Source organism: Cheilinus undulatus, linkage group 11 (genome assembly GCF_018320785.1).
Source record: "Cheilinus undulatus linkage group 11, ASM1832078v1, whole genome shotgun sequence".
Taxonomy (NCBI): Eukaryota; Metazoa; Chordata; class Actinopteri; order Labriformes; family Labridae; genus Cheilinus; species Cheilinus undulatus.
The window spans coordinates 21,672,149-21,699,217 of NC_054875.1; the positions used below are offsets into that span (position 1 = coordinate 21,672,149).

The 27,069-nt window shown below is 39.0% G+C and overlaps 2 protein-coding genes across 2 annotated transcripts in view; both read right to left on the bottom strand.

The window, feature by feature from the left end:
• ctnnbip1 (catenin, beta interacting protein 1) overlaps positions 1 to 22,365 on the bottom strand; it is a 34,105-nt gene extending 11,740 nt beyond the window's left edge. Inside the window, exons 1-3 of the mRNA XM_041800102.1 lie at positions 22,250 to 22,365; positions 12,025 to 12,139; positions 7,153 to 7,243 (exon numbers count right to left, since the gene is read on the bottom strand). Coding sequence (XP_041656036.1) covers positions 7,153 to 7,243; positions 12,025 to 12,120 — 187 coding nt within the window. The 5' untranslated portion in view covers positions 12,121 to 12,139; positions 22,250 to 22,365. The remainder of the gene's footprint in view (positions 1 to 7,152; positions 7,244 to 12,024; positions 12,140 to 22,249) is intronic.
• A 1,499-nt stretch (positions 22,366 to 23,864) lies between these two features.
• Positions 23,865 to 27,069, bottom strand: part of pik3cd (phosphatidylinositol-4,5-bisphosphate 3-kinase, catalytic subunit delta) — a 30,164-nt gene continuing 26,959 nt past the window's right edge. The window contains exon 23 of the mRNA XM_041799778.1: positions 23,865 to 27,065. Within this exon, the coding sequence (XP_041655712.1) occupies positions 26,928 to 27,065 (138 nt within the window). The 3' untranslated portion in view covers positions 23,865 to 26,927. The remainder of the gene's footprint in view (positions 27,066 to 27,069) is intronic.

Here is a 27,069-nt window from a genome sequence, read left to right on the forward strand (position 1 = left end):
CTTAAAGGGCATAAAAATTATAGGAAAGAGGTCCAGAACTCAAAATGAGTTTGTTTCATCAGCATTTGTCTGTTATCAAAGTGAGCTAAAAGCAAATATTGAGGCAGACGTCACTAAACTGTACCTTGACTTTTGTCCATACAACTAAATATTGAACCTTCTGACAAAATTTGTGATGTCTTTTTTAGGAGAAAGTCACACTTTTCTGTGCAAGTGAGATGTGTAAATAAACGTAGAGATACTACTTAAAAATCTATGTCCCTGGCTCTGATTCATACTGCAGAGAGAAGCAGGAGGAGGTAAGAATCAATAACACTCTTCCCCTGCCGTATCACCAAACAAAGATGGGTCCTTACTGTGTGGCACGGGTTTAGAAGCTGCTTTAAGGACTGCATGCAATGCCGGGGTTGTTATACAGACAATAAGAGATGAGACTGTGTATTGATGGCCTGTGGCTGCAGTTATATGTGAAATTAGAGAAGCTGTTTTTCAAAGGTAGTAGGAATGGTACTGACAGAGAGAGACTGGAATAACACACCCTGGATGTATAATTAGCACTCCAGCTTGCCTCCAGGACCCCTAATGACACCTGCTCCGATCTACTGATGCTGCACGTCGCAACAACACCAAAACCTACAGGGAAGCTTAGCTTCCCTGGGACAACTGCTGTTTCTATAGCAACCTTTCTTTCTCTATCCTCTTTTGTTGAGGCCCTCAGACATCCTTGTGGTTGGAGTTAACTTTCCTTGTCACTTCAGAGTGTATAACACATCCTGATAATGCTGCTGACTTCATGTGCAGCTCTGACAAACAGCCGTGTTTAAGGTGACATGATGTCAGCTACAGAAAGATGTGAACAGGAGCGTTAAAGTGGGAACAACAGCCTGATTTCAGACTTCTTCATTGCTGTAGAAACTAAATTATTATTCAGTGTGGCCCAAAAAGAAGCAATTAACACTGAAACTGAGCCAAAGAAAACAAGGCTTCATTTAATAAGTTCCTACTTCAAATCCTAATAAAACAAAAACATATTATGCAAAGTCCTGTCTGCCCACAATCCTCTGCACCTCCACAAACACACAACATAAAGGTATTCACAGTCAGAAAGCTTAATGACAAAAATGTATAAATATAATTTCAACCTCAGAGCCTTTGGCAAAGAATCCTTTTCTCAAATGATTAAAATTGCAAAACAAAATCCTGTATTTGCATGTATGGTAATAAGCCAATTAAAACGTTCTGAAATGCAAATTCATTGACCCGAGGAGATAAAAGAAATATGAGGGGCAACCCCAGAGTTAGTTTTTTCCCATTTTTCTATCAAGGAAGAAGCAAATAACTTTTGACAGCTGGGCAAAATCAGATGTATTCTTAACTACTCGATCAGATGTGGTGACAAATGTTTGTTTAGAATGTAGACACTTGTTTTCTTATCACAACTTCTGAGCAGACAAAAGCAGTCATCCATTTATTGCATCACACTCAAAGCTCAATTCAAAACGCCCTGAATACAACTCAGCCTGACTTGAGAGTAACCAAATCAGAATGTTTCAACAACACCCATACTGTCCTCTAAGTAAGGTGTCATTTGATTGACAAGGCTATTTCTGATGCTTGACATTCTCACTCAATGCTGAGACCCTTTGAAATGCCAGTATGAAAAAAATCTTCAATCGGCATGCTTTTACAATCCTCTGCATCGAGGTGCTGGATAGTGGCTGAAAAGCCTTGTGACGAGTTAAAGTAGCTACATTAATTTTAAAAAATGCATCTTCAGTTAAATGCTTTTCCTACAATGAGACAGGAAATCGTAGTAATGACAAAGTTCTCTGTCAAAGACAGATTTTCTAAAGGATGACAGAAAAGTTTGAAGGCTGTCCGTCATTCTGACCGACTCTAATAAAGAGGACGACGCTGCATGCCAGCACACTCACTCATACAGCACATACCTTTTCTATTTTGCACACATGGCCAATCAAGTAGGTTATTAAATCTAATGAAAAAAAATATTCTTCACATCATACATTAGTGAAAGCATCAGTAGCTAAATGGCAAAATGGTAAATGGACTTGAGCTTTTATAGTGCTTTTCTAGTCATCTGACCACTAAAAGAGCTTTTACACTGCAGGTCATACCTACCCATTCATAGCCATTCACTCAAACATTCATTCACTGATGGCAGAGGTTGCTATGGAGAATTGGCCATCAGTTTTAATGCTTCCATACCAACTCACATGCTACTGACAGTAGTGGGAGCAAATTAAGTGTCACAACAACATGTGACAGCAGGAGCTGGGGAGCAAACCAACAACCTTCCAATAGTGAGACAACCAACTCTACCTACTGAGCCACAGTCGACCCCCAGTGCTGACAGATCATTGAGATGCTGCTCTCGATGCTGCTTTTGCATGTATCTGTACACAGAGGCTGAGTCATTACACAGATATTTCTGGGAAATAACATCCTGATATGCAACTTACATTGTTACAAAAAAGGTGACCGCCTCCTGCAGAATTAAAAATTATGAGATCAGGTGGTGAAAGAGTATTTATGAGAACACAAAGCAAACTTTCAGAGTTGTGCATGGTGGGGAGGATGTGATTATCACACCCAAGATATCCTTTCTTGTTTCATTATCATGATTTATTCAATTTAATGCTGAGTTTGTTAGTCTAAATGTTAGACTACGATGGACCAAAGTTGTGGAGGTGCAGACATTTTTCGACACATGTTGCTAAACAAGTCATAAGCAAAAACCCACAGGGCTCTACAGTGCAGCCTTTTAACAACTTGTGAAATTTACAGAGTGAATGCAAATAGCAAAAGAGAACAGTAAGAAGTCCACGTTAGATGTTTAGTAACCTCTGAAAAGGCATTAAGCTCTAGCACTGACTACAGTGATTTTGTTGTTTTTGTGCTTTGAAATAAACCAGAAAATAATCAGCTGCTTCTTTTTTAGATGTTTGTCCAACTAGTTAATTTTGAAACTTTCATTACCGAGCACCTCTACACATAAACACACTGAGCCTCTCCTCTACATTTCCAAAGGCTTTTGAGAAGTCAAGGTTTATGAACTGTTCTGCATTTTTACTTGGACAATGCAATTTTTAGTGTCACTCAGAATCAGGTATTGCGAGCTCTCTTCCTTCTGCAGTCTAGCCAGAGGGTGCATTGCTGCTGACTGATGACCCCAAAATATTGGCCCACCACCCTGAGTTTAGGAAAGGCTGGTCTATAACAGTAGAACATATCCTTTACTTCCTTTTACCACAATAGGTCAAGTTAAACTTTATATATAGAGCTCTTTTAAACCAAAGATTTGTACCTGAGTGCCCTATAGCAAGCATTAAAAAAGATCTTAGAGCACAAATTCAGAGCCTAGAAGAGTATCTGCGACGTGGACAAAAAATGGTGAAGGCCCATATGTACATATGTGTACGTACAGGCATAACACTTGCGCATACACTCACACCGCTATGCATGAGAAGTAAACTAATACAGCAGCCCCCATCAAAAAAGCACAAAATCAAGCACAGTCTGTAGGTATTTTAAAAGCAGTCCAGGGGACCTGCTGATCTTACAGGTTACAGTTGGAGGTTCCTCAGAAAAGGGCTTGTCTCCTAAAAAGTTTTACTGTAATCTCAGGAAGGTTAGAAGTCTTTCATCTAAAGATCTGATGGGCATAACTGCACTGTATGGTTAATAAGAGTTCAATGTAGGGATAGAAAGTAATTGTTGAATGTCAAGGATTCAGCTCTTGAATGCAAATGAAAAACTCCACTTTAGTCTTGATTTGAAAATATCTCTTTCCATTATTTTTACTGGTTCTGATGTGGCACTGCCAGACGGTGGCTGTAGTGGATCTGAAAGCTGTTGGCTAATGTCTGTAAAGAGTCACAAAAGACTAAGAGAGCAGTAAGATACAAGCTGACATATTGTAGCTAGAGAGTGTTTACGGTGTCTCTTACGGAACATTTTTATGTAACTGATCAGTTAAAACAGATCTTTTGAGTGAAATAGATATTTTCTTGAGTTAAATTAACATGGAGCAATGCTAAATTTGTTACCAGTTTCCATTTCTGTGAGTCATCTGACTTAAAATGCACAAACAACATAGCTTGGAAAAAGGCCATAAAGGGCTTAAAATCCAGCCTTTAGAATGAGGATTTTCTGTGGGTCTCTATTCTAAACTAGGAGACTGTGTAAGGATGTTAATACAGGTGCTATGTGATCTTTGATTTGCATATGCAAATGAGCTCTGCTGCTGCTTTGCACAGCATTTTGCACAAGTTGCCAGTGGTGTAAACATGTATTTTCTTATTTTTATTTGATCCAAAGTTGACAGAAAATGGATTTGATGAATGTACTAATTTGTTTCCTGTTCTTGTCACCCTTTTGCTCAAGATTAGCTGCACAGAAAACAATCCTATTCACTGAAGATCTGGCCTTGTGTCTGCTACACTAATAGAAAAGTCATGTATGAGGTCTGAAGGTGAAACTGCTATTAGTAGGCACACCAGGTAAACAAGGTCAGGCAAAGATGTGTGTGTTTATACATGGCACCAGGCTGCTGTTTTACATTTTCAGTAAAAATTAACACATTGAACATCAATTGATGTGAGCGTTAACCCCCAAGGATGTTTAGATGCAAATCCCACAATGACCTAGATTCTATCTTTCAAACAGGGGTCAAATTGAATCATACTTTGTAAATTCATCATGGAAAATGTCTTGTTTTATGTCTGCTCTTCTGCACGTTTAATGAAACACAGTGTCCGCATTTACATGGACTTGAGTATCCTGGTTATGAGTCATATCCTGGTTTTTTATCGTATTCTGGATACTGTGTTTACATGCGCACAGAGAAACCTGGTTATTTCCATCTTCAGCTCTAATTCCCGGTAACTCATGGCATGAGCGGTCATTCTCTGTCTGTCTCCACAGTAAACTACGCTCACGTTTTATTCATGGCTGAAAAATTAAACTGTTCAGTTCATGGTTTATCTAAATATGAGCGCATTTAGACACAAAACTGCCGTCAGTTCACAGACAGATCTGCTGCAGACCGCCGCTCAACTGTTCCTCTGCCACTTAGATGCGCTATTTACAAGTATCTGAAGTTAAATCAAGATAAATCAAAGTTGTGCCTGTGCAGGTAGTCTGCAGTAGTCAGAAAATGGGATACAGCGTATACTTAGCAGAGTATCCTGCTTTCTTTTGGAGTTCTTCATGTATTAAAACCGGGTTTCTCAAAACAAGGATACTGAAATATCACAGTTTCTGAGGAAGTATAAATGCACAAAGAGAAACCGGGATACTCAAGTCCATGTAAAGACAGTCAATGACTGTGCAGGTTGCTAGGCAATGGAATGATACCTTTTATCTATTTTCCCACCCATTACCAAGTCCAAATGAGATCAAATAGCAGACTTCCCTTTTCATGTAACTGAACCTCTTCACACCACCTCAAAGGATCCCAAAATGTGCTGAGACCTACACACTGCTGTCCTTCAGCGCGGTGTTTAAAAGTGTTTAACTCTCAGCTATCTCCTTGATGCCTAATCACAGTACTTCAGATAGATGCAGACCACAAATTATTTAGTGGCACGCTGAGGAGATGGCAGGCAGCCAAATGATTCTAAATGTGTCTGTTTTTGTGATGTATAATGCATAACTGGAGCACCTTTCCCCAGTCATTTGTAAATTATTGATGAGGCTCTCCTTAGCAGTATTGACACAGCACAGACATGGAGTCCTGTTTCCACTAAAGGGCAAGAAGGAAGAGAACAGAAGTACGCTGCGCAAACTGACAGTCTGTAGATGTTCAAACAGACAGAAAAAGAACTCCATAAATTAACAACCTCATATTGTCTAATTTCTAATGCCGCACACTTTACGATTTGACACCATCCTCCCTTTGTGATGCAATGCTATTTGTTCTGCTCCTCAATGAAGAAACAAGCTGCAATAATGAAACTAACACTGACCATGATGCAATGACCCACAATGAAATTTTAACAATGCATCCCGTATTACTGAATATATGACGATGCAGTTTAATTCCCTGCAGCATAAAACAAAGCTAATAAAAAATACAAGAGAAGCACAAAAAGAGAAAGTCACTGCATCTTTTACGTGCCTCCTTAAAACCCTGTATAACTACAAACCTAATCCTGCTCCAACACAGAAAACCACATATATAAATTTAAAAAACATCATTGATTCTCTGCAGAATAAGGACACAGACAAGGAGACATAAAACTAAGCTGTAGGTAAGGCTCTGCAAGTAATTTTCTCAACATAAAGCTCCCCCGAGGAGCCAATATCAAAGAAAGGCCGGGCTTAACCGGACAGCAGGGCTCCTATCTGACTGCTGTGTCTGGACTGAGTCTGGAAGACACTGATAAGTCTCCTTACCCAGGATGAAAAATTTCACCTGGGACAATTTGCTGCTGCTTTCAGAGGTAACTGCAGTGCCTCTCTGCATAAATCTTTTTAAAGCAGCCCCCTCTTGTGGTTCAATAATGTTAAAACTATAAAAGAGCTCAACAAAGCGCAACAGCACCCTCTGGTGCTCTGAAAAAGCATGAACATCAAAAGTGAGTTTTAAAGCACGAATGAAGAATGGCTTGCTTTGTCATTTACACATCAATATTTGAACTCAGCACTTTATTTAGCCTCCTCTAGAGAGGTAGCTCTGAAAAGTAGTGATGCACTTATGCTTTGGATGAGTCACTTGTTTTCAGTCCGTCTGTGTGAGTAATCTCTCGGTGCTAGTGGGCTGCTGAGTTGGCCTCAGCGGGCAGTCAGGGAATATTTCAGGCCTGCTGGGGTAAGTGCTCATAAGGAGCTATGGGTGTGGAGGGATTTCCCCTTGTTTTTGTCAAGGCAAAGTCACAATTTTGTTACATGTTATAGTGGTGATTGGAGCTCACTAAAATGGGATACATGTTTACCACTTGTACAGATGCTCTACACCTACACACCTTAAGAATCTAAGCATAAAAAAGAAGTTCACTTATGATAACTATGACTTAATGACAGGGTCAGCCAATCATCATTTGAGTAAATGAGCACTAACTACTATAATAATTCTGAGTGGATGACTGCACATAAAACATATGTGTGTGGGTGTATGAGTCACAGCCTTACCCTGGTCTATATTGTGCTGTGGTAGCTGGCTCATCTGACTGTGGACCACACCTGCGTAATTTCGGAGAAAAGCTTCTTCGCTCGGTGTGAGCTGAAAGACATAACAAAATGATGGTAAAACTCGTGAAAAAAGAAAGAATGTACAAATTTTACCTTAGACAATGATTTGACCATGACAGTCCTCTACAGTGCATTCAGAAAGTATGACCCCCTTTACTTTTTCAATTTTGTTATGCTATAGCGTGATGGTCCTGTAAAAAATAGAGCCTTTTTTAAAATTCTCATTTATCTACACTTAGTATCAAACAATGACAAAGGGAAAACACAATTTTAGAACAGTTTTTTAAGCAAATTTATTAAATATAAAAAACTGAAATATCACATTGACATAAGTATTCAGACCCTTTGCAAAAACACCTAAAATGTAGCTCATGTTCCTTCCATTTCTCTGGATCTTTACTGAGATGTTTCTATACCTTGATTGGAGTCCATCTGTGATAAATCAAATTGATTGGACATGATTTGTTAAGGCACACACCTCTCTAAAAAATGCCTCACAGCTGACAATGCACATCAGAGCAAAAACTGAGTCATAAGGTAAAAGAAACTGCCTGCAGAGCTCAGAGGTAGGATTGCTGCAAAACCCAGTTTTGTGTGGGGGTCTACAAACAACAAATCTGTTGCACTGAAGGTCCCAAGAGCACCATGGCCTCCATAATTCTCAAATAAAAGAAGTTTGGTCAACCAAGAACCCAGTGGTGACTCTGAGCTCCAGAGATCCTGTGTGGAAATGGGACAGTTACAGGAGGACAACCATCACTGCAGCCTTCCACTGTTACATGTTTATGGCAGAGTGGCTAGACGGTGCCTGGAGTTTGCAAAAAAAAAAAACAAAAAAAAAAAACTCCATGCGAAATCCAAGCAGGCTTTCATGTGTTTTGTACCTGTCTAGCCAACCTGCCATAAGCCCATAATAGTGGAAGGCAGCAGTGACAGTTGTCCTTCTGGAACTTTGTCCCATCTCCAAAGAGGATCTCTAGAGCTTAGTCAGAGTAACCACCAGGTTCATGGTCACCTCTCTTACTAAGGCCCTTCTCACCTGATTGCTCAGTTTGGCTGGGTGGCCAGCTCTTAGAAGAGTCCTAGTTGTGCCAAACTTCTTCCATTTGAGAATTATGGGGGCCACTGTGCTCTTGGGAACTTTCATTGCAACAGAATTTTTATTTGTAGGCATCCTCAGACCTGTGCCTTCCAACAACCCTGTCTCTAAACTCTGCAAGGAGTTTCTTTGACCTCATGGCTTGGTTTTTGCTCTGATATGCATTGTCAGATGTGAGGCTTTCTACAGAGAACAACCTATAAACAACTAATTATCGGTATCAGCTCTGAGAAACCAGTAACACTCAAGCCCTGATTTGTAGACTCTAGACAGAAAACTTATTTCTACAGTGTTAACACACTGTGGTTGTCTGTCAGAAACATATAATTGGGTATTTTCTATCGTCTTCTTTCAGTGACAAGTGTTTCAACATGGTCAGTGGTTAATAGCTCTGGGGAGCTCTTGTTTTGACAAGAAACCTTGATCTTATTGCTTAGTCATCTCAATTGTACAAACAGATCCAAGAATACGACTTAAAAGCAAGACAGACTCCAATTTAAGACAAAAAAAGTGATTGGGGCTATCCTGTTATAATAGTATGTGTGGTAGCTTTTCTAATCCTCAATGAAATAATGTAAAATGTTACTATATATCAGATGTTATTTTTCTATTAGTCATCTGGCATATATATCAGTATCCACAGTACTGCATAATCTTGTGCTGACACAGATTGAGGATTTATATCATCAGTGACCTATATGATTAAAGGATCAAGCAAGTCAGGCTATGGTATCCCAGGGAGAGGTTTTTGACCGGGTGAGGTATCAGTTCCCTGAACTCAAATCCATTTAACATTCTTTCTGGAAGTTAACTGCCACCCCAGATAGACTGTTACACATATCTACTGCATGGGAAATATTTCATACCCATGTGGGAAACAGCCCATAGTCTGTGTTTGGGAGGAGCTGAACCTTTCAATAACATTTTGGATAATTGGATGAATGATCTATCCATCACATTCATTACAGACCAAAGTATTAAAACATTTAACTTAGTATGCACGTGCAGTCTAACTATACAACATGAGCTTGACAAGCAGCTGCTATCCTTGCAGCTCACCAACTGTCTCCATTGGAGACAGTTGGTAGATAAGTTCTGATTAAACTGCTACTTTAGCTGCAGCCATGCTAATCTCCTCTTTGGAAACCGTTTTTACTTGCAATAAGACTAAACCTTGGCATAAACATCTGACCAATCCATCAGCTTTGCAAGGTTAACTGGAAGATGCACACAATCACAAACTCTTACTTATTTAAGCGTATTTATGTGCTGTCTGTATGCACATATATTCTAGACAGAGAGTGTCTGCTGTTCAAAAGGAAAGAGTGACAAGCGTAGGGTGGATCTGTCTGGAATTTATGGTTTTTTGGTTCTTCTCTATAATTGTTTTTATGTGACAAGAGTGCGGTGCAAAAATTTTTACATAGTTTGAAGGAAGAACAAAAGGCACTTGGTTCTGCAAATTTACAGTGCTCAACAAATTTATTAGACCACCCTAACCCTAACCAAAGTAAGGTTTATGCCACAGCTGCCCTAAATTAACAGCATTGGTAATTACCAAAATCATTTTTTATGTTTCTGCAATGGTTAATACACCAATATGTAGAAGCTCTTTAACCCAAATGATATTTTTAATGCTAAAATATTATTATTATTGTTATCCATGAATTTTCAAATTTACTGATTTACAAAAAAAAAAAGAAAAAATAGTAAAGCACATTAATATTTCTTGATTAATACGTCAACTTATAGTTATTCATTTGCATTCCTGAACAGAAAAATGAGTTTTAGTTCTTGAATGTTATGCTTGATTAATTTCTGACTTCTCAGAGAAGCCCTGTGAGCCGGCTCAAATTTGTGTGAATTCAGTTTGAAATCCCTCATTCCTGTTCAAAATGGTAAAACGTGGAGAGCTCACTGAAAATGAAAGAGTCCACATTAAAGCACTTCATGATGCTGGATGGTCTTTGAGACAAATATGCCAGGTGGTCTAATACATTGGTTAAGCACTGTATATTCTTTATAAATACACTGATGCTTTTTGTTCTCCAGAGGCTGCAAATGAGCTCATCTCTCCTCAACTCCTCCATGCTGTCAGGAGGCATTAAGACAACAATCATCACCTCTGTCTTTCTTTTGTCACTCTCTGAGTTTAACAGATCTTTGGAGCTGCCATTTCCCTGCCTGACGGAGAGACCACAATCTGCTGGCTGTTTGCTGACTGTTAAAATCTTTTTACAAAAATAGGTACTATACTTGTACTACTCTGTTCTAAAAATGATGCTCTGAGAACCACCTTTTATATATTCTAGCAGGTTGGTAAAATCTTTAAGCCCTATTTAAAGAAGAGCCCATCCTTCTTATGACACAAACATTCTTATGTCTCAATGCTGGCAATAGCTGTTCTTGAGGGATTGTCTTTAAACTTTGCACTAATGTCCAATCTGATACTGAAGAGTACGATCTAGGCCTGCTTTCTCTCTGAAGTGTCTTGGAAAAACTTTGGTTATGAAATGGTGCTATACAAATGAAGATCTAAAGCTTACCTTACATGAAGCCAAACATTAAATATTAAAATGTACAGATTTAATTAAATTAAGATAATTAAATTGTTAATGTTTTGAAAGACTTTTAAAAGTTTAGCAACCTCTGCACCATGCAAACTCTCTCTGCCTGCATCAGTTACTGATTTCATTAATTTCATAGATAAACAGTGTTTATCAACTGGTCTTTTTAATGCACAAGCAGTGTCTTGTGGTACTTTGGAGTTTTTAAATAATGTGCCTAAATATTGATTTGTTAACTTGAGGCTGCTTTTTTCTCCAAACAGCAAAAGCCATTGCTCTAAATATCAACTAAGATAAGATATTTTGTCTTGGTATTATACAGAGAAAAGTACAGAGATGCAGACATGGGGAAGCAAGTATGAACACATAGACAGAGACCTCTTGATGTTTACTTTACAGCCGTCATATTGCTGCAATTGTTTTGATGAATCTTGTCTGTGTGGTTGAAGACATTTCTTCTTCTTTTCTTAAATTATTTTGCTAACGTCTCACTAACACTGAAGGGTCCTCTTTGACCCCACTCAAACAGGGAGGGCAGGGCTGATTCACAGACAGATAGGTAGGCTGTGTACAGGCTGCATTGCTGTAATGCTGTAAATTGTTATGTGGATCAGCATGTATACAAAAAAAGACTGATCTGAGTCATAATCTAGAAAACAAAGGCTGGATACAGACAAGTCTTAGCCAATGTGCTTTTTAAAATCTAAGACTCCCCACTGTTTAAAAAGACTTTTAAGGCTTTAAATATTAAATGTACAGTTTAAGATTTTTTAAGGCTCAGGAATCCTGTTAGCAGATATCCACTCTGACTCAAGTGTGAACTGATAAGATCTTAAGAACAAAGCTCAAGGTTATCAGGCCTCATGCTCATCCCTTGTCTGTGAGCATGGTATCTCATGAACACAAAGTTTTTCAACACCTTTTTCAAAAATGTCTCCTCTGACTCAAGGATGAACAGATTAAAGTTTGGCACAGAGGCATTATAAGATGTTTCCACCACTGTACTTTATATGTCTAGTTATTGTTTATCTCATGGAAGCATATAACTGCTGGCAGTAGCTCTAGTTAACATGGTAATGATTATTTCTGATCTTGATGACCACATAACATTTAAAAAGAGCAGTTGTATCAATACACTAAACTTACATTTGATCCCATTTTCTTTAGCATGAGCAGGACCCGCACTTTCTGTTGGATGTACATGTCTTCAGGAGACTTCCCCGGGGCCTCCTCGCGGTTCATCCCCCCTGCTCCTGTGGCTCTGGACACACAGACAAATCCAAGTTACAAAACAATTTAAAAAACCTCAAAACTTCACTAATACTGAAACAAAGGCTGTAGAAGCCACACAATCAAACCAATACAAACTGATAGTGTCTATAATGCATTTAGATTACTTATATGGACTCTAGTGTGGGTGATAAGCTTCAATAACTCATATAACACAAACAGTGTTGACATCAGAAGTCAGGGGGTCTCTGTGTTTTCACAGGGCACGATGGTATTTCATAGCCTGAATGGATGTCATTAATATTGCATGGTAGTTCTCACACAGATTTCTCCTCTGCATGCTCCTTCCATCTCTTATTCTCTGTCTAACTAATGACCTATTTTCACTGTCAGTCTGCAGAGATGCAAAATATAGGCAAGAAGGGAGCAAAAGGGGGAGGGAAAAAAAGGCGATAAAAGGAGCTGCCAAAGCTAATGTGGATGACAGAAAAGGGATAGGTTCCGCTGTGATAGCGTGCACACACATCAAGGTCGGCTCTTGTCGCATTAGATCTCTGCTATAATGCAGCAACAAGACGAGGCACGGCTTGGCCTGATACCCAGCATATATTTGCTAATTGAAAAGGCGAAACATGTGGAAGAAATAATTCACATAGAATAGCAAAATTACTCTTTTAAAGGAGAAATGTTAGGGGAAAAATAAATGAAGAAGAGGATTTAAAGGAGGGAATATTAGTATGCAAGACAGGATTTGTTCTCCCCGAAGAATCTTTCATAAAAAGCCCACGGGAGACACAGCAACTATGATAGTCCTGGCAATTTATTTTGGCCTCTTATCTATACAAAGGGCCACTAATGCATGTTGACAGGCTGTTTGATGTGGGGTTATATTTAATTGAGGAGTTGGCCCGCCGTCCCCTCTTCCCTGAGCCTTGGGCGGGGGGGATGAATGGGGTACCGCTGGCCATTGGCTACATTTGGGTGCCACTGCAAGTGTGTGGATTCATCCAGATCAGTGCAGCTGGAGACCATGCTTCTGGCTATAGTCCTTATAATTATAGCAACCATTGGTGGCTGTTTACTGCAAACTGCTTTCGACTTTTTCTTTGTGTCTGTTTTTTAACAGGATGCTAAATGAGGTAGAGATGAATACATTAGATATTCACTTCCAGCTCAGCACCAGGCACAGTTTAATTGGAGAACCACTGAAGACTCACAGCCAGACAGACATGAAAAGATGGAGAGAGCTTGCAGGATTCAGCTGCTCAGTGCACCTTCAGGGTGGTGGTGGTGATCGCAGTGTGTTAATGTATTTGGGTGGGGGTAGAGGATGACGGTGGAGGGGGTAGAGGCTGGCAGTGTCTTTATATCAGCAGCAGTGACACATTTGATCATGTTCCTGAGAGCCACACTTCAGAAAAATGGAAGAACCAAGACTCTGGGCAGAAGACCTACCAAAGAGTCGACATAGAGAATAAAAAATGATAAAAATTCAGGAGCACCGATCAGAAGCTCAACGGGAATAAACGGCCACGGTGCATGAGAGAAGACAGAGGATGAAAAGAACGAACAGGTTTAGTCTGATTGATGGAAGGCGTCTTAAGATTCAAGGATGCTACCACAAAAATCCATTGATATTCAGGCTTATTTTATGATCTGACAAGTTAACCATTTGCATGTCTGCAACAGCACAAAAGGCCAATATGCTACATTCATCACTGGTATAAAACAGGACTACTGCTTTCATGACTGAGGCATTTCTGGCTCTCTGATGTTCAGCTTTTTGAAGTTTGAAAACTGGCCATATTTAGTACCATCTTTGCCCAGACTGCTGAATGTTCTGGGGGTTGCAATGTGTATTTTACCAAGAAGGAAAAAATATACTTTTTTAATCAGAAAAATATATCAAAGAATCCATCTGTTATCCATTTTATCTGAGCGCACGCTGCAGAGATGTCTGCAGAAAGAAACTGTCTAGAACCCCATGGGCAGAAATAAAATGAAATTAGAAATCAGTGGTTTTCTTTTACGGTCATGAAATGTTTCTGAAAACATAAAAATAAGTCCTATTCCCTTTTCATCCATTGTAATACAGATTTCACCTTTCTCCTTCAGGCTTAATGGATGCAGAAAAAGCTAATTTGCAGACAACTGTGTTTGGCAGCAGAGAAGCTACAGAGCAAAAATAAATACAGACCTAATTCTCAGTAAACTGGATCACAACATGTATACAAGAGTGATTAACAGTGTGCATATGATTATGTAACGTGTGGTTTCATCCATGCAATCCTGCTGAATAAACTAGCTTTCCAGCCATGATTATAATTCCAACAATGCTCCAGATGGTACTCAGGATGCTGGCTTACAGTGTTTCACCGCCAAAGACTTAACCTCTACACAAAGGCTTCCTGCATATCACTGCTGGATTACAACATTTTGAACAGACTGGGTCAAAGTAAGATCCAAAAATCACATACAGTGCTTAACAAATTTATTAGACCACCTGTCATATTTCTCTCAGAGACCATCCAGCATCATGAAGCGCTTTAATGCGGATTCTTTCATTTTCAGTGAGCTCTTCACGTTTTACCATTTTGAACAGGAATGAGGAATTTCAAACTGAATTAATCTTTTTATACCCAAATTTGAGCCGGCTCACAGGGCTTCTCTGAGAAGTCAGAAATTAATCAAGCATAACATTCAACCATGAAAACTATTTTTTTCTGTTCAGGAGTGCAAGTAAATAACTATAATTTGACACATTAATCAAGAAATAATAATCTGCTTTACAATTTTTTCAGTTTTTTTGTAAATCAGTACATTTGAAAAAGCAATTCAGCACTAGCTCCATCAGCAAAAGAAGGGGCACAGAGCAACACAGTAGCAGCGGGAAAAAAGGAAATGATACTGTGTGTATGTTGTGTCAGTGGTACCCAGACTGAATTGTTGATTAGCAAGCACTCATGGTACTTCTAGCCAATCAGATTGAGCTCCATGCTGGATGTTTGGTGAGGCTGTGGAGAGGGAATATAAAGCCAGATGGGAAGAGACACCTTGCAGTGGAGCCAAAGTAGCACATATTTTAATTGATTTAATCTCGTTGTTTATCTATAAAATATACTGATAATTGGCCAAATACAGACGATTGGCCTCAATAATCAGCCAGGCCGATAACTGGCCAGCCCCTACTTACTGAGAACAGAATTTTATTGCTATACTCTCAGTCACTGGAAATTCCATGTTATTTCTGCACTGTAAATATGAGGTATGCCAATATTTTTCATTTGTATATTTCAATCAATTAAAGTATTTGTTGCATTAAAATGAGTAGTTTACATTTGTATCATTTTTAGAATTCTGTTGATTGAAAAGGTTAAAAGAAAAACAGATGTCTTGATAAAAACTAAAGCCTAAAATGTAAGTTTTTTTTTTTATTATAAACTAAAATGGACTGTTAATATCCCCTTTAGATGTGAAATATAATAAATGGGTGACATTCAATTTGATGAATGGAGGAATAATGATAAAAAAATTCATACAAATTCTTCTGGCTGTGAGCAAAAAAAGCTATGACAAGGAAATGGCTTAAACCCCAGGATCCTGAAGGATCCTCCTGAGTTGGGTCCTACAGAGGCGAGACAAGAGTCCTCCCTGGCAATTCTTTAACACACATCTGGAACAAGCTAGGGAGTCTGTGTGATTATGTCATAGGAATGGTCAAGCCCATATACGTCAGCAGTAGAAATCAAAATGGGAGGAGTACTAACAACAGCTTGTACAACTTTTACCCAGCGACATCTAATGTGCTATCATATCATCATATTATATATATTAATATGATCGTATTTATCATATAATATGATCGTATGATTGTATCATATGATATAATTATATTTTAAGGTGCTACTTTTACCCGTCCAGCTTTACTTCGATCCCATAAAATAACGATCATAACATAGTTATGGTGATAACAGGACATTTAAAAGTGTATTTAGAGCTCGAGGACCCAGCTACATCCTGATATTGTGCATATTGTGCATTATTGCGAGCATCCTTGAAAATTTTCTGTTCAAAGGACTCAGTCCTTGGAAAAAATTTACAGGTTCCTCGGCATTGGAGCAGTTCTCAGATGACAGCCAGTGATGCAGTATCCTTTAAAAATGGCTGTTCCTTCCTTGGCTTTGAAAAACAGCTTATATTTGTAATAGAGCAGCTGTCCCTTTCTCTTGAGGTCCAAAAACAATAAAGGATTTTGCCAAAAATGGAGCAAACAGACTAAGCATGTCAGACCTATAAAACAAAACTTTAATTTATTTTATAGTTAAATGATAGGAGCACTGTGTAATACTGAATTAGTTATTTTGTGTCACCTTTAACCTGCTCTGTTTTTATTTTATTTTTGTAACCTTCCTGTACCTCTTTAATGTGAAAGCTTCCCATGTCCTTCTGAAAATAATTCACACTAAAATACTGGAAGAGCTATACAGTAGAAAAATAAGATGCACTGCTATTCTTATTTATTACTTTTTGTTACTATGAAATGAAATGTATACGTGGCTGAGTGAACAGTTTCACTTTGTTGTCATTTGAAATGTCTTTTCCTAAATGACAAAAACGTATACTAGACAAAATGTTTTGAGGTCATCAAGTAAAACTTTGAAGGATAAAAATGACAAAAATGTGACTAAAACTAATGAACCTTTAGACTTAACTCAAAATAGCTGCTAGAAACAACACTGCTAAATCTCAGAATTTTTATCATACATTTAAGAAACATGCTTTAAATTAAAATTTGATATTTTCTTCACATTGAATGCATATCTCCAAATAATAACTCCAACATTATGCCAAACAAAGAAAAGCTTCAAAAATAATTAAGCTGAACTATGTTAATGTTTAGAATTTAACAACATCAGTCAAACCACAAACAGATTAGAGGTGTTGATTTATGTATTTTACTAATCCATTCATCGACTGATCTTCGTAGTATCTGACAAACTGTTGTACTGCTGATGAAAAATGTGTCTAAAATCCAGCCTGCTATTACACAAAACCAGACTGACCCATAAACCACTGCAAGAAGAGGCAGACACCATTTGTTAGTCATAGATCTATTAATATTTCCTCAAGCTGTTTGCTGATTCAAGTCCTCTGGGAAGAGGCACAAAACACAAACTGCTCTATTTATAGGTCGTTGTCACAACTAGATGTTTGCCACTTCAACAAAGTTCATATAGAGCCCTGTGTGACAGTTTGGGTGTAAGCTGCTTTTTTTTAGTGTTTCTTTAAATATATTTCATAAGGCTGCTCAAATGATTAAAAAATTAAAGGTTGCTGTAAAATGGCAGCAGAAATATTGGATTTGTCGCCAGTCACACAAAAAAGATATTAAATGTGAAACAACTCTTCACAGTTGTGTTTATGAAGAAATTATTTTGTCCTTTAGCCTATTGGGTCAGTGAAGCTTTATTCCGATGTTCATTCTTTGCTGTGTAACATGTCTTACATGATTTCAAAGAGCACAATAAGGATCCTGTCTGCCTCCTTTGTGTGTGCCTGATGTTAGGTTTTAGAGGTGGGCTGGCTCAACACTAATCCCTCTGGGGATGCTCAGCCAGCCTCAGACGCATGCGGCTAATATTCCAGACGTAATCAAAGGCTTTCTTTAATGCTGATCTAGGCCTAATCCCCCCTCTCTGTCAGTGTTGGGCTCTTGTCAGTGTTGTGATGAGGCTGAGCTGAGACATCGGGCTCTGTGAACCCCTTCGGGCAGCCCAGCTAAAACACAGCATCACTAATACTGAACCAGAGGAACCAAAATAAAGAAAAGATGAGCAAGCAAGCTATAAATCACTTCTTTTCACAAGCAGTGGTGATTGGGCAAAGAAATATACAGCGCTATATGTTGCTAGCTTAGGCTCGCAATCTTCTTGCTTTCATTTCAAAAAGTCACATTCAAAATGTTTCATCTTAACATAGAGCTGAACTGCATACATTTAAGAATACGTTTTTTTTTAATTATTAGTTTCAGACTAAAATAACGAACTATTTCAGATTCACATTTTCATCCTCACGACCTATGACAGAAAAATTTTCTACAATTGTACATAATATAAAGCAACACGATACCACTGAGCAAAATTAGTATCAGAGTCTGACAACTGACAACACATGGCAAGATAGCGGAAATCTGCCATTGCTGTTGCAATCTAAAGCAAAATTAGAATCATTATCATTATCAGATTATTGTATGTTGTATTTTTAGATACTGTTTTCCATGTTTTGGATCAATCATTAATTTTCTATTGCCCCAAGTTTATCTCACTATATGAACCTACCAGTAATTGCTGGGTGATGATAATATGGTCTCTGAAAGTGATGGCCTACTATTTGTGAACGTCTGTGTGGTCAGCAGATCAAATTAAGTCAGTTTTGAGACAGAATTTCTCAGAGCAGACTGTAGCTAAATTATCTTTAGATGGATATCAATGAGGCTGCATGATGACAGATTATATTTTGCCTCATATCTCCATATGAAAACCTAACACTTCTGATACAAAATCTAGTCCTGATTTGAAATGCAAATTCTGAAAAATACAGATTTGTCTGACCTTTAAGACCTCATGCAGGTACTGCAAACTACACATACAGTGGAAAACAATAATAGAGACAAATCTATTCATCGCCTCTGCCCTGAGAACATTAGAGCACTAGTGTCCTTGAGTGTTTCTAAGAAACAAAAACAGAGAAAACTGCTCAGACATTTTCAACACTGTGACCAGGCCACACAGCAGTGTCAGGATCTGCTGCCAGAGATTACAGTATGCAATGTGATAGGCCCTCACATTTGCTGAGGGTCATGAAGGGCAGAGGCTGCCACGGTGCAGTCGCACATGGCTCGGTCCACTTGTCAAGCTTGCTCTTGGCTCTGTTATAAGCTGCTCACATGATGCACAATGTCTAATTGTTTTTGACGTCAAATTCCTGCTTGGAGAAAAACAAGAAAACAAGGTTTTGGTTTGACACAGAAACTGTCTCTGAATTACTTTGCATGAGTGACACTAAGAGCCAGAAGTCTATAAGACCCCCGACAACCGAGAAGGAAAAATAACTTGAATTCAATCATGAGATCATGAGCATCTCCAGCAAATGTGTGAGAAACATAAGTAGGCTAAAAGCCTGGTGTGGCTGCCAGCTGAGCTGCCAACAACCTGGCCTGGTTCTGGAGAGCAGCTGTGTCACTGCAGGTACACACGCACAAACTCACACATGCTCTCTTCAACCAATGCATAAGCATCAGTGCCTGGCAGATGGACCAGCCAACCACAGACATATCTGTATCAAGTTATGTTTTTCCAATTAAAAAGAAACTCTTCAGTTGATTTAGAGTAGGTGTCTTCACTAAGTTTCTCCAGCAAAGCATATACGGCTCTTGTTTTCAAATCTGGTTGGAAATGTATCTTGTGAATTATTCCACGTAAGTATACCATCAGTTTTAACCTTTAACGCTCCTAAATGGTCAAGATCTGTCTCAAATGCACAATAAATCCAAAGAGTCCAAGTCTTCAAATGACATGTTTAGTTGAACCAACAGCCTAACACCTCAGACACTTGGTTTAGTTTGATACAACACAAAAGGTAACCAATAGTTTGGTTTGTAAAGGTTATCTGGCAGTAAAAAGATTACTGAAATTGTCTACAATATTGTTCCATAAATTCACTGACTTACTGTCTCAAAGACAATCTATACAGCAGTTTTAAAAATGGAGTCTTGTCAGATCACTGAACAAAACAAGGACCTCCTCATTCAAACCAACAGGAAACCAACTGAGACCTCTTTGGCTGGCTGTGCACCCAGCAGACTGACTCCCTGCAGGTCAGGGGCAGCATGGGGTCCCGATACAGCATGAGCCAGACAAGCAGACACTACAGGCCAGGAAGGCTTTGGCTTGAACTTATTGGATGTCTGCATGCTGCCTTTGTGTGTAGCCATCTCCTCACATGTACAGTGCTCACAACAATGGCTACAGTATTTGGGGACAATGGTGATGAACTGAATTGTGAAAACATGATAGATAAGTAGGTCATGTCTTGTTGTCACCATGTGAGGCATGAACTCAAACAATCCTGCTCAACTGTACAGGCTTAGGTCATAGCTGGGTTTCTGGGCGTTCTTAGCCGTGATTATTAATGTAGCATATAATGCTGATCATAAGACAGACAGATTTATAAGTAATTTAACTGGAAGAGTTATTCCTAGAGAGATTAGCTTCTATCAGGCTAAAAATAACATTTAAAATCACATTATTAGGAACCTACATTTAAAATGTTATCCACTTATTTTTACCAATATTTTGTGAAAGATTTGGGCCTTCTGATTTCACATTTCTTTCACTATACCATATGTTACACAACCAAGGATTCTCTCAGACCATGCCATGAAAAGATAATTAAATCAGGTCTATGATCTCCTCTGAACTTCTTAGCTGCCTCTCTGAGACCCTCAAAGGAATTGAAACAGAAGCTGCTGCTGCCTTAAGCTGGTCCCACGGGGGTGCGGCTGCAAGATTTCAAAAGTGCCAACGTCAAAGCATAGCGTACCGTTCTGGAAGTTACATGATCTATGAGCCCTAGAACAATGCAATGCGATAAAATGTGCAGGATATCGTGTGCAACAAAGAAACGATGCTCTACTTTTAAATTTACAGAAACTGCAACAATAAAAATGATAGGCAGAGTGCTTTACCAGCTGTGTAAGTCATGAATGAGTATGAGACCTCAAGTGTTACAGTGTCAGGTCACAACAGGACAAGCTCTTGTGCCAATCAGAGGTTAGATGATGCACCAGCTCTTCCATCAAAACTGCTCCCTGGATGCTGATGCGATCCCCTCAGGGCTCATGGGGGTTGAACAGCCACTGAAAAGCATCTGCTTTGAATGGGACGAGGCAGGCAGAGGGGGGAGGTCAGGCCATGAGTCCATATTTCTGTCCAAAATCACACCAGCTATAAGGGAATGTGCAAAGTAAGCCAGGCTTGATATGCTATACTTCATGACCAACCCTGCTGGTCGCCAGGAGGATTCACTGCATTTGCCTGTGGCCCAGCCTTGATACCCAGTGTGTGCAGCAGTCGTGGGTGCCCTGCAGGCAGCACGGTGCCAGCTTCACCATTCAAAGAGCTGTCAGCTTTCAGACATGTGGGGGAAGCACACACTGTAAAAGGCTGGGTGGTACAATGTATCCAGGAGTGGCATGATCCAAAAATAGACAACTAATGAAGGAGTTACTTATAATTCTATCTTGTAAGTAAAAATCAAATTGAAACAAAGTCAGCACATGTACACAAGTTTTTAATCATTGTCAAAGCAGTGGGCTATTTTAAATTTGGAGGGTGGTCAATATGTGGGAAAAGATGGCTGTGAGTTATATTTTTACAAAAAGGCTTACATCTTTTAAGTTTGCCATGATAAATTCCTGTTAGCAGACAAAAACAAAAAGACAATTTGATTCTGGTATAAAAGGCGCATTACAGCTAAAAATATAACGGCTGTGAACGTTACAAACGATAATATAACGATAACAAGGGTCTGCATTATTGTTAGCAGAGCTTTGTAGTTTACAGCTCTCTATTTTAGATACTTTCCTTGAAAAACAAACTTAAAAGCCCCACCAAGTAAAGTAAAAGAAATAGCAGCCGGTTTTCTAAGAAACGGACACATGACTGGACGTTTCTTGTCATCATGTTGCGGGACGCAGTGTGTTCAAACTGTAGCAGCGCTCTTTGCTAGCAAGCATTCAACGCATTCATGATAGAAATTCTGAGCAATATCCGCCGTGAGGAAATGTATGCATACTCTTTCAATGACTAACATGTCGTATTTATTTTGCCATGACAAACCTTTCATTTAGTCTCCGTAAAACCCACGCTACCTTTGGCAAAGCAGCCAATGCTAACAAGCTGAGCTAGCTCGCTAGCATGCCCGAGACAAAAGCCTGAATGAAGTTCCTATGGGTGCAAACACCATCCAGGTACCGCTGCTCTGCCTGAAGTGAACACGCCGGGATTCAAACACACATACGGTTTAAAATGTAACCCTGGCGATGTGCAGTCCATAAGGAAGACAAGACACACAAGCTTACCCCTCCTGGTCCAGCTTTTCTTTCTTCTGTTCTCTGTTTGAATGGTGTGTTGTTGTAGGAGGGCGTCCTGTTCCGGGGTCACATCCCTCCAGTCGGCAGAGCTCGGGCGAACTGATTCAACGCAGCGAGAGAGCAGCTGTCGGTGCAGTACTGCTGCCGGCCACCGAGGGCCCCATCGGCCCTGTCTAACATTGGGTAGTTCTTAGGGAACTACAGCAACATGACACGGTACATGTTCTCAATACATATAAAAATACAAACAAAATATAATTATAACTTATGAATTCACTGGACTATTCGCTGCCAGCATGAGGAAGATATTACTTATAGAAAAATACCTACCTAGTAGGCTATTCAACCCTTAGGCAAAAATCTTTTACTTTGTATGAATATTACATTCTTGTGTACAGTGTTTTCATACAGTATAGTCTCACAATTTATGTTGCAGCCTGTTGCTATAATTTTTTAATTAATTTTTCCTCATTAATTACAAAGCAAAAACAGAATTTCAGATATTTTTTGTCTGAGGCCTGGCCCACCCCTTTGAGATATCACATTGGCGTAAGTATTCAGACTCTTTACCCAGTATTCACTTAAAGCCCCTTTGGAAGCAATTGCATATAATAAAACAGGTTCATACTGAGGATATCTCTGTGCTTTCTTCCATCCAGCTTTCTCTCAACCCTGACTAGTCCCTGCCATTGACTCTCACCCCCAGCATGATGCTGCCACAACCATGCTTCACTGTTGGGTGTGCCTGGCTTCCTCCAGACATAATGTTTAGAACTGAGGCCAAACAGTTGCCTTGAATTCATCAGACCAGAGAACCTTGTTTCTCACAGTCTGAGAGTCCGTCAGATGCTTTTTTTTTTTTTTTTTTTTGCAAACTCCAAGCAGACCTTCACATTTTGCGCTGAAAAAGAGGCCTTTATCCAGCCAATCTGCGATAAAGTCCAGATTGCTGGAGGGCTACAATGATGGTTGTCCTTCTGGAACTTTGTCCCATCTCCACACAGGATCTCTGGAGCTCAGTCAGAGTGACCATCAGGTTCTTGGTCACCTCTCTTATTAAGGCCCTTCTCCTCCAATTGTTCACTTTGGCCAGGAATCCAGCTCTTGGAAGAGTTCTGGTTGTGCCACACCTCTTTCATTTGAGAATTATGGAGGCCACTGTGCTCTTGGGAACTTTCAGTGCAGAAATGTTTATGTAGCCTTCCACAAACCTGTGCCTTGCAGCAATACTGTCCCTGAGCTCTGCAGACAGCTCCCTTGACCTCATGGCTTGGTTTTTGTTTTGATGTGCATTGTCAACTGTGAGGCCTTCTACAGAGAGGTTTGTTCCTTTCAAAATCATGTCCAATCAGTTTAATTTGACCACATTTGGACTCCAATCATAGTGCAAAAATATCTCAGCAATGATCAAAAGAAATGGGAGGAACCTAAGTTAAAGTTCATGTGTTGTTGCAAAGGGTCTGAATACTTATATCAATGTGACATTTCAGTTTTTTTATTTGTAATAAAATTCTCTTACTGCAGTTGATCCATTTTAATGCTGAAATATTTTGAAATTTTATTAACCTTAAACTTTTAGGGAGCTGAAGATGAGTCCTAATAATGCAAAGTGCTATTCAGAAAAAAAAAACATAGCAGCCATGAGAATCAGCTGTCTTTGCTGTCTTTATCATTATTATTCTCTTTTTAAGTTGCAAAAAAGGAAAAAATTAAAATAGCATATAACTTGAATCCTGCTGTTTATTTTGTGTTTTCCTCCCATCAGTGAGAGAGGGAAATGTGAAACAGAATGCATGTAGAGTACAGATCTCCATCAAATAAGTCCATTTATCTCCTTTAGCTGCACTCATGAAAAACCTCCTGTCTTTAAGAAATTGTACCATTTCTAAATTTTAGGGAATAACAATCAATTCAAAGGCTGTATATTTTACAACTTGATAAAGTAGCTGATAAACTTCACATGCGACTGAGGGACACTGATGGTATATTTTAAGTCTGTTCCACTGTATTTTGGTAACTTTTCAACCATCTGTGTAATCCAAAGCTACATTAACTCCTTTGTAAAAGTCCTCACTGTACAGACACTCTTACAAAAGATAGAGATTGCTGTAGCTGCTAGGCAAACTGAGAACAACATCATCTTCCTTAAAGGATAGACAGCAAAATAAATAGCATGTAAGCATAGCCAGGAAGCACCATAAAATTAAATCCAACAACACACTCCACTTTAACAAACATTGCTTTGTGCAGAACTGGGTATGAAAAGCATAGAGTTGTCTGACACAATAAGCATGACATCACTTTCATGGCACAAGGTACATTGGTTTAAAATTGCAATTCAGATTTAACAGTGCATAACTTAAATAAAGGAAACCATCCCTGCAGTCACACAGGCCAAAACCCACAAATCCCCTGATCTGGGATAGTAGTCATGATTGAACTTTAAATGGGACGTGTGCACAATATAATATTTTGAGAAATGCATCAGCATGTCTGTGGTTCTACAGGAGTAATTTTAGACCTATTTTTTCAATATTAATTCAAATCCTTTCCGGAGATCAATTCTTACTTGGTTTGTCTTTACTGAAATAGTTTGGGGAATACATCCATAAACCAGGTAAGTAAGAGAGAAGAAGAACTACAATCATCATAAATAAGTATTGAAGAAGCCAGGATATGGAGAACACTTGCTTGGCCTGGTTAAAGAAACAGGTCACAGAAACAACCTCCTGCATTACCTCTGTCCAGTAACAAAAAAGAAGTTACTGCTAAAAGATTTGGTTTTGATGCTCAACATTCTCATTTTTGTTTTACTGAAACTTTGTGGTACACAGATTTTTCCATATCTTTCCTCGTTTCCAGTCTTGTTGTAAGATAAGCTAAACCAGAGGCTGCTGACGGCAGCTTTACATTAAAGTCACAGACTAAAAAAAGTTGATTCTTTAAATCTCACACAGAAATCGAATAACTCCAACCTTAAGAATGTCAAACTCAACTTTGCAAAAATGTACAGAAATTTGTGTCTGTTAGATTATTTTCTCATTTAAAAAAATGCTTATTTGCAATAAATCTTATACCATTAGAAAGCCTGTTTATTTCCCTTTTAAATGGTGCCACAATTGTAAGGATCATGCATTTATGGGATGAGCAGCAGAGCTGAGTACGTGGGTTGCGCCTATGAAAAATCAGCCAAATCTTTCCTGCCAATGCCAGAGGTAGTCTTTGATAAACGCTGCTCTTGTGGGGATGAGTGTAGTCATCTTGGAGGATAGAGTTTTGTCCCAGCCTGTGGAGATATGGGATTGCCACTGGTTGCAGAATCTGATCTCTATATTACTCTGCACTGAGATTGCCTCCAGTGGTGACAAGCCTCGTTTTTACAGTGAGGGAGATGCCACCCCACACCGTCACACTACCTCCACCAAACAATGCTATGCTATAGGTGAAGAAATCAGCATAGCATTCACCACGTCTTCTCCACACTTTGATCCTATGATCCATATAGGCAAAATCTGGACTCCTTGGTGAACATAATGTTCCTCCACATGTTCAGGTTGGGAGTACCAGAAGTTCAAAACAGGGGCCAATAGCAACAGCAGAATAAGCTGTTTGGCATTGGCAGAGAGGATCTGACAATTTTTTCATGGGCACAACCCACAGACTCAGCTCTGTTGCTCATTCCATAAATGAATGTTCCTGGCACCGTTTAAAAGGGAGATTAACAGGCTTTCCAATGGTATAAGGAGCCAATAAGCATTATTACAACAAAGAAATGATCTACCAAACACAAATGTCCTTACTTTTTTGTGCTTAGTATATATTCTATGTATTTCAGGTGTTTGGTAAGACTTTGCTAGATAACACAGCCAAGCACACAGGGGTGCAATCAAAAATAGCTTCATGTTATTTTCTTAAACTGCAATATATTGAAAATAATAATACAATGCTGTCAACTAACCCCACTAAGGCAACACACTGTACTTCAAGGCAATATTAGACATCAGTTAAACACTAAACCTTTTGGAATATTTTTCATATCTTTTTACAAAAATGTCTGAGCTACCAAATTAAATAAAATACAAAAATAACATTAAAAAAGACACCATTGTAAAGAGGCAGTTGAAATGAAATAATATGATAAAGTCATGGAGGAATGTAAACTTTACAGAAGACTTGAAAAAAAAAGAAACTGCTACAACCCTGTTATTGTTCTGAACAGTGTCATCTGAAGTCATCTTAAAAGTCCTTTGCAGGTTGCACCCTGCTGAGTGATGCAGTGGGTGAGAGGAGCTTCCAGTTTCTTCTCTCATTTCAACAACATAACACATGTGCACGTTTTCAAGTAGCAAATTAAGGCGATGAGAAAAGCAGTTTTTTAAATTTCCTCTCCTGTTCCTCAAGGCAAAGGTATTCCACTGATTAAAGGGAGGAAGAAGGGCGTGATGGATCCTTCATGGTGAAAATACCCGCGCTGAAATTACACTCCAGGATTAAAGCTTTGTCTTTGGATGCCTCAACTTATTTTCCCAAGCCAGGCCAGTAACACGTAAACATTTGTAGAGTGTCCTTGAATGCTGTTCATAAAGTATCAAAGTTCCCTTTCTCTCCATAAGTTAAAATCCATAAAATTTCAGTCCTTCAACAGGATACCTTGATGCAGCGTTTGTCAAGGTCTGTTATCTTTGGCCAAGGAGTGCATCATCCAGTTTACCTTTGTCTTCCAGCTCTCCCGCAGAGCTTCGTTGAACTTTACTTTAAAGTTCTTCAATGCCTCCTCCTCTGATTTCCCCAGTGCTAAAGAGTCCTTT